This window comes from Danio aesculapii, chromosome 3 (assembly GCF_903798145.1).
Source record: "Danio aesculapii chromosome 3, fDanAes4.1, whole genome shotgun sequence".
Lineage (NCBI taxonomy): Eukaryota > Metazoa > Chordata > Actinopteri > Cypriniformes > Danionidae > Danio > Danio aesculapii.
Genome location: NC_079437.1, coordinates 40,041,176 through 40,053,547, shown reverse-complemented (window position 1 = coordinate 40,053,547; position 12,372 = coordinate 40,041,176). Strand labels below are relative to the sequence as shown.

Here is a 12,372-nt window from a genome sequence, read left to right as displayed (position 1 = left end):
CCTCCAGGAATTGAGTTTGAGACCCATGGCGTGGATGTTTTGATTTTATTATTTTAATGCTAAAATCAGAATTACAAGGGGAACGCTTCACGTTAATAACTTCTTGAGTTTAAGCCATTTGATCGATTTCCTACATTCAGATTTGCACATTTGTGTACTCTTTAATGAGTTCTCTTTTAACGCTCTCAAAGTAAATATTACATTTACCAAACTTAATCCAGACATTATTAAATTTCACTCACAGGATCCAGACGAGGCTCTTGTGCAGCTCTGGGTCCACAGTCTCAAGGTCACAAAGCTGAATGGGCTTCCCCAGGAGCTGCTTGTAGAAGGGCAAGGTGAAGCCCCCATTAATGTAGTGCCCGTGGAAAACAGCCAGACCCATAATCCGCCCAACAAAGTGGAAGTACGACAAGTGATCCTGGAATGAACAGCAGAGGGCGTGAGTGAGAGGAAGTTTGATAAAACCCTGCAGCAGCAAAGCAACACATGGTTGAGCTTACCAAGCATACATAACAACCACCACAGCGTTTACTAAATAGCTTTATAACATGCTGTCTAACTGGCCCTTGTTTAAGAGAGAAATAGCAGGCAAAGCTGGCTGCTTGACTTACGGGGTTGATAGAGGAGTCTGGGTTGATCTGTAGTGTGTAGATGTTATCAGTCGAGTACTGAAACAAGCCATAGTATGGATTCAGCATCTCATGGCAGAGCAGATATAACCACTCCCTGAAACACAGGACAGAAATTCAGACACAAACGTCAGATTTGTTTTCAGAAAGTCTGCTGGCTGCAGTTCAATCTAAACTGTGCGCTCAACAGGGGAACACCTGCAGTATCGTGAGCATGATGCTCTGCATGCTGATAAGCCTGGCTGAGATTCAGCTAAACTGCTGAAATTATGAAGTCAAGTCTGGCATATGAAAAGAGATGGGGGAATAATGAGGCGCTGGGGAAATTAATTAATGAGAACCTTTCGTATGGAACAGATTCATATGCTACCTAGCAACTCCTCCGTAATCCAGCCCCTCCTCGCCCCTGAACTTCACCATCAGCCGCTTCTTCAGGTCTTTGGGTCTCATCTTCATGATCTGCCTATAAGACTCCTATAGTGTAGACAGAGCAGCAATTAGAGCAGTCCATTTTCTACTCACATTTTCTCAAATGGGTAGTCTGAAATCTCAAATCTGTTTTCAACATTGAAGACTGGATAATGACTGATTAAAAAAAAATCAGCTTTACCATGACAAGAATGAATGTTTTAAAATATATTAACGCACAGCGAGGAAGACATTGTGTCGAAACGTCTGTGTTTTTATATCACCTAAGAATGTCAAATAAAAGCTATACAAAGTAAATATTTAATGAGTGCAAATCATGACCTTCTGAATAATATTATTGACGAGATTAACAAAAATTAATAATAAAAAAAACACGAGCGCGCAGGAGAGCTCCACAATTCTGGCTTAAATGACAATCACAATTTTTTGGTTTAAAATTAAGATCACGGTTTTCTCATGATTCTGTAGATGTAAAATAAAGGTTAATATGAGTCGGCTATTATTATTGGTATTTCTCAAACATATGGTAAAACAACAACAATAATAATAATAATAATAATATTAGGGTATGCGTAGCTCTGCTGTTGGTTAAAAAACTAAATTTTGTATAGACTTGGAACAGTGGACTTGAACAGACTTTAAATATGTCCTGGTCATTAATGCACAATCAAGTGATGACATCAGAATACAACTCATATTTCTGAAGTTGAATTATTATGTTTGAGACATATGCTTGTCATTGACAACATTATTAGAGCATTTTATTCACTGGTAAAATGAGACATTTGTCATAATCAGTTATTATATTCGACATTACATAGGCAAGAGTAGTTATACTGAACCAGTAAACATTTATTTTCATGTACAACACTCTGTGTATGCTATGAAAGAAAAAACATATCAAACGCATAACTGTAAAATGCGATATGATCGTTTAATCAATGTGCGTGCCGGTTTCACTTTCACTTCCGAGTGCGGCTCATGGCTGCTGTCACTTTGAGGAAAAAACACACATGCAAATCATACTTCCTGTGCGGCTCTAACTATCACTTGGTGCAACAAACTGAACGCTATTTACAACTTTATCAGATGTTATTCACATCCTATGCCCTCACGTTCTATTTACTAAAGTAGGTATAATTGGCAGGCATGCGCACGTCTTCTCGGTAGTAAACAAACAGCTCGCGTGATTTTGCGGCCTCAAATACGTCATTAGATTAGATTAAGACAGAAATGACATTTTTTGGTAAATAATACCATATAAATACAGTATGGGACACTTTTAACGCCATCTGGAGGTGTCAATGTTGCTGTGAAGACTTGTGCGTCCGCCTTTACCCTTCTCTCCTGACCGTGAAAATATAATTGGCTAAATCGTAGAAAAGCAGAATTAGGATCATGTATAGGGTCGAATCGAGATCGCAACCTTTTTTTTGATTAATTGTGCAGCCCTAGCGCGCAGTGCAAACTTCATTACTAAAAACATATTAAGACAAAAAAAAAGTTTTGATTTATTACACAGTAGGTTTTGTTTATTTTAATAAAACTCTTAAAACACAAAAGATTAAAAACATTTCCAACCCCAAACATTTCTATGCATAATAACAAACAGAAGATCGTTTAGCTTCAGAACAAAACACAGAGATGACTCAAATTAAAATAATAAACATGCTCTCCTACAGTGAGCAGTGATCATGGTGTCATTTAACCAAAAACAGCAGTATTGCTGAAGACACGGATGTTGGCGTTTGACTGCCAGAGACCAAATCGCCCGCATTAGTATGCAAAAGCTAATCGTGATGCATCCCGAGCCACTTCCAATGACAAAAACAGTTCCTCAGCACTGAATTATGCATGCACTACATGACTGGCACTATTCAGTACCTCAAAGATCTCCTCGCGGGACACTTCTATGCGGCAGTGGCCGGCCTGAGGCTGCTGCAGCGAGAGCTCATGCCGAAGAACTTTGAGTTTCTGGACCAGATCTCTTTCGTAGCGCACCGGCAACTCTCCGTCACCCTCTTCCATGCCAACCTCCATCTGCACGGGCAGAGCCTGGCTCGACTCCTTCACCTGAGAGTGTTGGCTGCAAAACAAACGCAAACTAAAACCACCAAACTCCCATAGCAGTGGGCCGTGAAATAATCATGCATCATTTGGGTTACGCTCCCACTAGGGACGATTAGGAATTAAATAAATGTTGAGAATTAATTGAATAAACCTTTACAAGAGCAAGCAATTATCATTACTAGCAAGTAATTACACAGGGATGATTTATTCATTGTGGTGAATAATTAACAGGATCATTTAAGAGCTGAGATGAGTAATCAGATGTTATGAACGGAGCCGATGTGAAAGATGTTTTACCTCATGATGTGGTGTAACCTGGGGTCGGTGAATTGCGTGGTTCTATTATTGTGGTCGACGAAATAAATTCGTCCTGACACAGTGCTCCTGATCTCCCAGCCGGGCGGCAGAGGGCCCAGCTCCTCACAACTCACGCTGTTCAAATCCCTGAAGGAGCAAGCGCACCCATCACACCTGCTGTCTCATACATGTATAATGTGCCCAAACCGCTGCCTTTTTTACTGTTCCTTAGTGGGAAATTAATTTCTTATCCACCAGCCATGATGTGCCAAGTGAATGCCCTAATTTACCAGCCAGCCAAGATTTTACTAATCGTTATTTAATTTATGTTCATATTCATTTATTTCAATTTATTTGATCATACCATAAGGTAATATATTTAAAAAATAAATCTAAACCAATATTCAAAATTTAATCTAAACTAGGGATGCAACGATTAACCAATTTTACTATTAACCGTGCTTTAATTCATCACGTTAAATTAATCTTAAAGGCTTCTCAACACTGCGTTTCTGCCCGGAACAAAACTGTTCCAACTAAACAAAGTTTTGCCAACTGTGAGCTTGTATAAAATTTCAAGCTTGTACACAGAGGCGAATACGCACGCACACTGGATTTACTATTGCTGAGGCTATTAACTAAGGGCCGTTGACAAGTCGTGTCTTTTGCAGACACATGTTCGCCATTTAAATTCTTGCGCGCATATTGGGAGTGACATGTACGCGGTGCACTGTGACAAGAACTGACCAATTAGCTTCATACCTTGTATAAAATCTATACATTTCTACTCCAAAGAGGAAAAAATACTAATTGAAAAATACCAAACAAGTTATAGTTGATATATATACAGATAATACATAAGACATTGATGCAGTTGATCAAAAGTGCCTTTCAGAGAGAGGTTCAGCAGCCTTTGACTACATTTGTTCTCTTTAAAAGGGAAATACTTCGCTAATATGATGCTTAAATTTACATTAGAAATTTTTTTTCTTTATTTTGATTCATTTATTTATTGATTGATTGATTTATTGATTGATTGATTGTTCTATTGTTTATTTTTCAGTGTAAAAGTATTACTAAAATGCCAAAAACATATTACTTAAATGCAATAATTATGACTTCAACTGTATTATTATTATTATTATTATTATTATTATTATTATTATTATTATATATTGAAATCCATTTTACATTAAGCTCAAAAGAACAGCTTTTATTTTAGATTTAAATCACAGACTAATGTCTTTACTGTAACATCTGTTAAATTTAATGCAACCTTGCCTTAAAACAAAGAAAAAAAAATCTATTCAGTACTTTAATAAATATTAAATAGTAGCCTAGAGGCATTACAAACATGGCCACCATGTGGACTGACTTGTCTTAGTAAAGAGATGTTGGCACAACGGAAGATCAAAACAAACAGTCGGCAGTTTCTGAACTTTTTCAAAACATGCTCGCATGTGTGTTGATTACACAAGCATGTGATTGGGCCAAAGAGAAAATGCCAATTTAAGAGGTCACGCGCTACAGTGACTAAAATAACCTTCCACACACACACAAAAACCACCAGCATTTGTCTGCTTGACTTGTATTGATTTCCCACCTTGCTTTCCTCGAGTCTCTTTCCTCATTCTCCTGATGACGAGCAAATTATTAAGCTTCAAAAAGTCAACAGTAGCAGCTATTAAGTGAGATGATTGTGCTGATTATCAAGTTAGCTGATTGTGGACATTAGTGGGCTACGATTAGAGCGATATCACAATAGCAGCGAGGAGCAATCAGAAAGGGCACAATCGTTATTTCAGTAAAGGCGGGTGGTGATTAAACCTACCGGGGTATTCTGGGATCGTGCCAGGTGCTCACGCCAGTCTGTGTGTGCAGAAAATAGACTTGGCCCTGCACTGTGGTCCTTTGCTCTGTGGTACAAAAGAGAAAAGGCACACGTCAGGAGTGAACGAGCAAGCGCTAACTCAGACAGCAGTTTTACATGAAACCTGAAAGAGCGCCAAGGCTTTTGCAAGAGGACGCCCGGCTTCCAGTTCTCAGACTGCACAGAGCCAGTGTGGCATGTCTAGGCTGAGATTTAATTACGTTGGCGCCGTCCAGCGATCACGCCAAAGGGCCCAACCACAACACCAGCCGGGTCAGACACAGTTACACTCCAATGAGGGGCTTTAGCGCAGTCAATCCACCTGTATAATGCAGGCTGCATTGGCCACATGGCTCAGCTAAAGCAGCAGTGCCAGGCTGAATAGACTCCTTTCAGAGCTCAGTCTCTCCAGTTCACTGCACTTCAGTAGCCTCTACCCAAAGCGCTAAGCTGTATTAGTCTCAGCAGACTCAAACTGTACTGTGGGTAAGAGATCAGGTGCACACACCAGGGATGTGCAAAACCACTTGTGTTTGTAGTTAAATATTTATATATATACTTCCATTGAACAAAGCTAGCCCGGTCTTCATTACATGTGACCTGCTGATTATACATAATGACAGAAAAATTACTCGCACCAGCTTATTTGAAGTGCATTAAAGGTGAAGTTGTTAGAAAAGTATTGCTGAATACCTATGGTGTGCCTACAAAATCAAAATAGATCATTTTGTTTTTAAGGAATACTGCGAAGGTCATTAGATATTCAGCCAAATCAAAATAGCTTTCTCTCTCTTTTGCAATGACATCTCTTCTCTAAAGACTTGTTTACTGGTGTGATGGCAGAATGACAAACTGAAGTTTCACTCTACATGAAATATAAATACAGTACAGTTCCCCAAAAACAAAAATTCTGCCATCATTTACGCATCCTTCATTCTGCCATCATTTATACATCGTTCCAAACCTGTTTGAACACAAGAGAAAACCTTTAGAAAAATGTTGAATAGCTACAGCCATTAGCCCCTTGCACACTTACAGACTTTTCTGTATGTGGGATCATGCGTGAACAGGCCCAGGTAAATTCGTTCTGGCAATTTTCTGAAAAGAGAAGTTGTAACATTACCGGTAATTTGCAGGAAAATTGGCGGAAAGAGCTCGTTCACGTTTAGAACATGCTGACATGAGACGTCTACTCCAGCCAATCAGCGCTGTTTATGAAAATTAAAGCCTTAGAATATTTTTCCAGACATATTCAGCTGCTAGATGTTAGTCAGATAACGTTTCTATGTTCCTTCTTAATGCCAACTGTGGAAAGAATTATCAATAAAATGCTTATGATAAACCGCTGTTTATTTACCTTCAAGCTCTGCTTCAGTTGCTTGACGCGTGTGCACATAAAGGTGTGCTCTGTTGAGTGCCAGCAGACACATATTATGTACATCTCGACACGTGAAAGCGTTCCTCTATTCTTTTTCATCGAAGTTGTTCACAACACTTATCCATCCACAGAATTTTTAATGTTGTCAAACTGCGGTTGGCGCTTCTGCCTTTGGATGTCTCAGGGACAAAGCAGCTGCATGAATGCTAAAGCTTTAAATAAAAGTGAAACCATCAACAAAAGACTGATGTTCTGTGTTTACAAACCCAAGGGCAGCCATTTAGAGCTCATTTCTGGTTAATGATGTCAGAAATTACAGAAATTTTGGAATTTACCGGTAAAGTCGTTACGGATATTTTCCGCTTCTAATAAAATTTTCCAGATATTTACCGGTAACACTGTGTGAAAGGGGCTAATGACATCCATGCTGAGAACAAAACATACTATGGATGTCAATGGCTGCATCTGTCCAACCTTCTCCAAAATATCTTTGTTGTATAATGTATTCACTCATAATTGATAAAACAATATCTATTTATAATGTATAAAAGTTTTAGAACTACTCAAGTAAAAGTAAACGGTGAGAAAGTGTTTATATTTGGGTGTTCTATGCCTTTAAAAGTAGCAACAATGACATTAAAAACTCTTGCTTAAGCTCCACTACTGACCATCTTGCCACATAATGTGGCCAGGCTTACCATAGCCCTCAGGGAGGTCGGGGGATTGGTGTCCGTGCGGTCGATTCTGAGGGGTGTGTGCATGCCCTCGGGAATCCTGGTTTCTGATGCGTTGTGCTTGGAGCCGTTGTTCCTGATTAGGTGACTCAAGTGCACGGCAGTTGCCCCCTCCAGCGGCTCCTGTGGGATCTGTGTATGGCATAGGCTCCTCCATGAAGCAGCTGAGAGGCCGTCCGGGCCCCGAGTCTTCAAAGACTGGCCTGAATAACACACGTATACAGAGCAGGTGTGAAAACACACACACACGCACTCAAAGCACACAAAGAATCTGCTTTCACCTGACATTAAAGGGTCACGAAACACATTTTTTGAGATGTTGAGAGACTTATACATGGCCCACGCTGCTAAAAACACTATTAGGACACATATGTTTAGCTAAGAAGTGAAAATTGGGTGTTCTTACGTTGTTTAGAGCAAATTCGTTCTTCCGATTTAAAAATTAATTTTGAAGCTGCATCACAACGATAAGAACATTGTGTAAATTCTAGCGTGGAGACTGGATGACTGTACCGGCCGGTACAAAGTGCCGTTTTTTAATTTTTAGCATTAATTCATGAGAAAGACTTGTTTCAAACTAATCAGCACGCTCTATTGTGAACAAGATGCTTCATTAATATGTATGATATAGCTTCAAAAACTCTTTATACCTGTTACAGTGTTCAGAGAGATGCCACATTGTGTTGCCAACCATAATTCAAACAAGTGGAAGAAATGTTTGGAGACATGGCTCATCAGTGTTGTGTTTAAAAACATGCTGCAACAAAGGTTTTGTTTCCATTTGCCTGCTATGAGAGCGCAAATGGACTCATGTGTGGATTATAGTGGTCTGCTAACACACGACAAAAATATGTTTTGTGAGAAATTTTTTTAACCGAGATCTTTTCGAATCTGGAAATGGTGAACTCTGGATTTGCCACTCTTCTCCTTTTAAAAAAAGCCACTGTTCCTGCTGGTGTTGATTGTCCTGTCTCTACAGATTTAGTAAGTGTGTGATCAATGCTCTTTGTTTATATTTATTCAGACAGCAAAGACAGTTAGTATCATCAGCAGTACTCTTTTAGTTTTTAAAGACATATCTTGGTCAAAATGATTTAGTTACTAAATTTACGATAATATCGCTTCAATTTTATGGACTGAAAATCCTCCACTTCCACACAGCTCTTAGATCCACTGTAAATGCTGCTCTGCGAATCACTGTCTATCTGCTCTGCGTCTGTGTTGCCGGTGTGAAAATCAGCTGTAGTGCACGTACTGAAACTCTCTTTTTCATGCAAACACTTCCCTCTTTCACCACTCGACACTCCCACATAAACAAACCCCGACCCACCCACTTTCCTGATTTTTTTTTCAAACTAGAGGTGTGAAAACACCCTGTTTAAACTTGGGGGTTCATGGCCCTTTAAAGAAATGGTCTTTAGAGGTATAAATAATGTCACACTTGTCTGTATTTTGAAGAATGTTTTATTTCCGTAGTATTTATTTCTTAATATGGATGTCAATGATGTGAATGGTTTCCAACATTCTTCAAAATATCTCTTTTTTCCCATTCGACCAAAAAAAAAAAAAAAAAACCTCAAAGGTCTGGGAAGCTTAACATTTTTATCTATTTTTTTTATATATTCTATATATTTTTATATGAATATAATAATTTTATTTTAGGAAGTGAACTTTCCCTTTTAACATGTATTTTTAATGATCTAATCACAAGTGGTCAGCTGAGACTAATTACCCTTTCCACCTGGTATTAATGCATCTCTTGTGACCACTTGTGCTCAGGTTTTGCCAGGACCCTTCCTTCTTATTTAGTCATACTCTACATCACTTAAGCGAGAGCAAAGCGAATGAACAAACTGGGATAAGAGCGAACAGACAAGCAAAGTAAATGCTGCTAATTTAAAGTACTTTCCTAATGTTATAACATAGACCACATGGGTAAAACAAAAAAAAAATACATTAAGCAATATTATTATAATCATCACACTATCAAATCATGTCAAATAGAAAAGCTCAAACTATTTTCCCCAAACATAGCATGCCAAATCCACATACTAAATATTGATCATCAAAATAGTAATGAACCGTGAAACTAACTGGCCTTCAGGAAGCTCAAATAATGTGCTTTCTATCTGGGCAGACAGCCAGTCAGTTCCAGTGCTGAATAATTGTGCATTCTCAGGACGCGTGTTGACTCACCCTTCATTCTCTACCAGTCCTCTACAGTCCACCACAGGCCCTCCGCTGCCAATTCTGTCTCTGGTCTGTAGACCCACTACAGTAATGATGAAAACAGTTCAAGTCTTGACATTGAGCCATTATTTTTGTTCAAATACAAATCAAAGATTAATATTATTCTGAAAATTCATATCAGATTTCACACAGTGTTCCTAAAGCATTTAGACACTTAAAAGTATGACCTTCACAGTAACACTTCGAAATAAACGGCATCAGCAAACAAATGCTTTGTGATTTTCTCAGAAGTTCACTTCTTGTGTTATCCTCCTCCTCCTCAGACATTTTGTTATTCAGTGCATTAAAAAACACCCTGAGGGTTTCTAAATACATCTCGAAGCCATTGTATCTGAAAAACTCCATGAATACGTACCAACGATTTGTCCACGGACAGCATCACTGTCAGATGGGTTCAACTTGCATAAGTCTAAACGCTGGTCTGATGATCAAAAAGACAATAACGATTAATATATGCAGTTATCAAACATTTATAATTACATACATTTTAATTGAGACATATAATGACAGTATTATGGCACAATGAGGAGATTAGAGGTTGCTATAAAAGCGTCACACTCACAGCCTGTGTCTTTTAGTCTGCTGATAGCGTTTGACAAGAGCCGCACACAGCCTAAGAATCCTGCACCCTGCTTCTTATGGATCTTCTTATGGTTCCATACGCTAATGGTGATGGAATCGGTCTTCCCAATATACCTATAAACACATAAGAAACATTCTTCAGCAAACTTCTCAAAGTGATCCGGCTCGAGCCCTCATGAACATCACTGATTGATAAGAGGATGAATTTGCTCACAGGTCGTAATGCTGATTCCACTTGGGGTCCAATGTGCTTTTGACCGTGTCTGTAGAGTGGCATTGACCCGAGCCGTCCACCACCACTTTGGCAAAAGGATCAGGCAACCCTGCAGCGGAAAAAGACAGTGTGGCAGGAAGACAAATAAATAACAGAGGACAAACCCAGACGTCACATGCTGTCCTCTGACAGAACGGGTACAATCTGGATGGCTAAGCAGCTTCCACAATGACAGCTCCAAGAACTTAGATAGACTGCAAATATATGGATGGCTTTACAGATCCCTAAAAATACAACCATGAAGCTTTCAGTTGCCAAATCATTTCGCAATTTGAGTTCAGCCTGGATGCTTTTATTTGAGTGATTCTGCCTGTATCATACCACATCGATATTACTCTTTTGTAAAGGCTGGAACAATCTTAATGACTTCTGAACCGAAGGTCTAAACATTTCATTTTTCTTTTTTCCAGATTTTATTTATTAATTTAAAATGCAATGTTTTGGTCATGATTTCATTAGAAGAAACTATTTAAAAGCATAACAGTGGACATGCTTGACATTTCATGTGTGTATAAAAATGACAGGCCGAAAGGAGCCATTTCTTTTAGTATTATCCAAAGATTTGGTGTTACTAATAAGATAGTTCAATTGTTACAGGTTTTCAGCTCAATTTCTTTTGTGTTCAAGAGAAGAAAGAAACTGAAACATGTTTGGAATAAGTATAGGCCGAGCAAATGATAACAGAATTTTCAGCCTTGAGCGAACTATCCTTTTAATAGCAGATAACTTGTATTTTTGACCAAATGCCCACATTTTGATGACTGTTTTTATCATTTTCTTTTTTTGTTTGAGATAAACCGTTATGATAGTTTCCTTCATATTTCATGCATCTGTTCTGCAAAGATATTTTAAAAAATCATTTGGTTAACATTTACACAGTCTTGACCAATTTATGTATGGTGCACTTGACCAGAAGGTCTTTAACCAGATAGTTATGAAAGTTTATCAAAGAGATTTGTTTATAAATTTCATTGTATTAATTTCAGATCAAATCACTTTTTTATTGTCACATCCTGAACAGTGATGTTGATTATGCAACAATAAAAAAAGTTTGATTTAAAATAAATACAATGAAATTTATGTAATTTACATAAGTTTTATAGCTATATATAGAATTGTTGTATTGAATATTGAATATATATATATATATATATATAATTGTTCCTGGAAAAGGAATAAAAATTAGATCACTCAGTCAGAAAAAACTTTTTTTTGACAAACTCTGGGCAATAAAGATTTCATAAAAAAAAATATATATATATATAATTGACTAATTGAGCCCAACGTAACAAGGGGGCGGAGCCAAGAGCTCCCCTGCTTTGTGTTTGGCAACAGACAGGCAGACAGAGAGAAGCAACATGGGTGAGAGGACCAACATTCAGCTGTACATGTACAACTCGGAAACAGACCAAGCAGGGACTACAAAATCATGTGTCTTTGTATAGTTTTACAGCCAACTGTGTGCTAGTTTAAAGTGCAGAGCTTGTACACCGAGACTAATAACCATGCGCACTGAATTAACTTTGACTGAGGCACCGGATGCGCCAATCAGAGCCACAACATGGCACACCAGACATGCACATTCGCATGTTATTTAAAATGAAACTATTCAGATGGCGCTCTGTGGCGCGGCAGAAATATGAAGCGTCATTGTGTGTACCCTGATAGAAACCTATATTTAGAATTCTTAAATGCATGGCGCGACGCTGCACGTCGTCGAGCAGCACTTCTGGTTTGCGACCTGCAGGCAAGTTCATTATTTTATTTCCAATGGAGGAACGTGCACGTGAGGCAACGCGCTCCCACTTTCCAGCTGCACCTAGTTAAGATCACAGGGAGCTTCTGTGACCGCAAGA

At 38.6% G+C, this 12,372-nt stretch overlaps 1 protein-coding gene across 3 annotated transcripts in view; it reads right to left on the bottom strand.

Annotated features, from left to right (window-relative positions):
- smurf1 (SMAD specific E3 ubiquitin protein ligase 1) overlaps positions 1-12,372 on the bottom strand; it is a 65,438-nt gene that overhangs the window by 9,836 nt on the left and 43,230 nt on the right. For 2 of the 3 annotated variants that reach the window (XM_056453968.1, XM_056453969.1), the window contains exons 3-13: positions 10,457-10,565; positions 10,223-10,356; positions 10,016-10,081; positions 9,607-9,682; positions 7,375-7,613; positions 5,260-5,344; positions 3,429-3,575; positions 2,946-3,147; positions 1,003-1,106; positions 615-729; positions 243-421 (exon numbers count right to left, since the gene is read on the bottom strand). In XM_056453968.1, coding sequence (XP_056309943.1) covers positions 243-421; positions 615-729; positions 1,003-1,106; positions 2,946-3,147; positions 3,429-3,575; positions 5,260-5,344; positions 7,375-7,613; positions 9,607-9,682; positions 10,016-10,081; positions 10,223-10,356; positions 10,457-10,565 — 1,456 coding nt within the window. The remainder of the gene's footprint in view (positions 1-242; positions 422-614; positions 730-1,002; positions 1,107-2,945; positions 3,148-3,428; positions 3,576-5,259; positions 5,345-7,374; positions 7,614-9,606; positions 9,683-10,015; positions 10,082-10,222; positions 10,357-10,456; positions 10,566-12,372) is intronic. The other variant, XM_056453970.1, reaches the window with a different exon arrangement.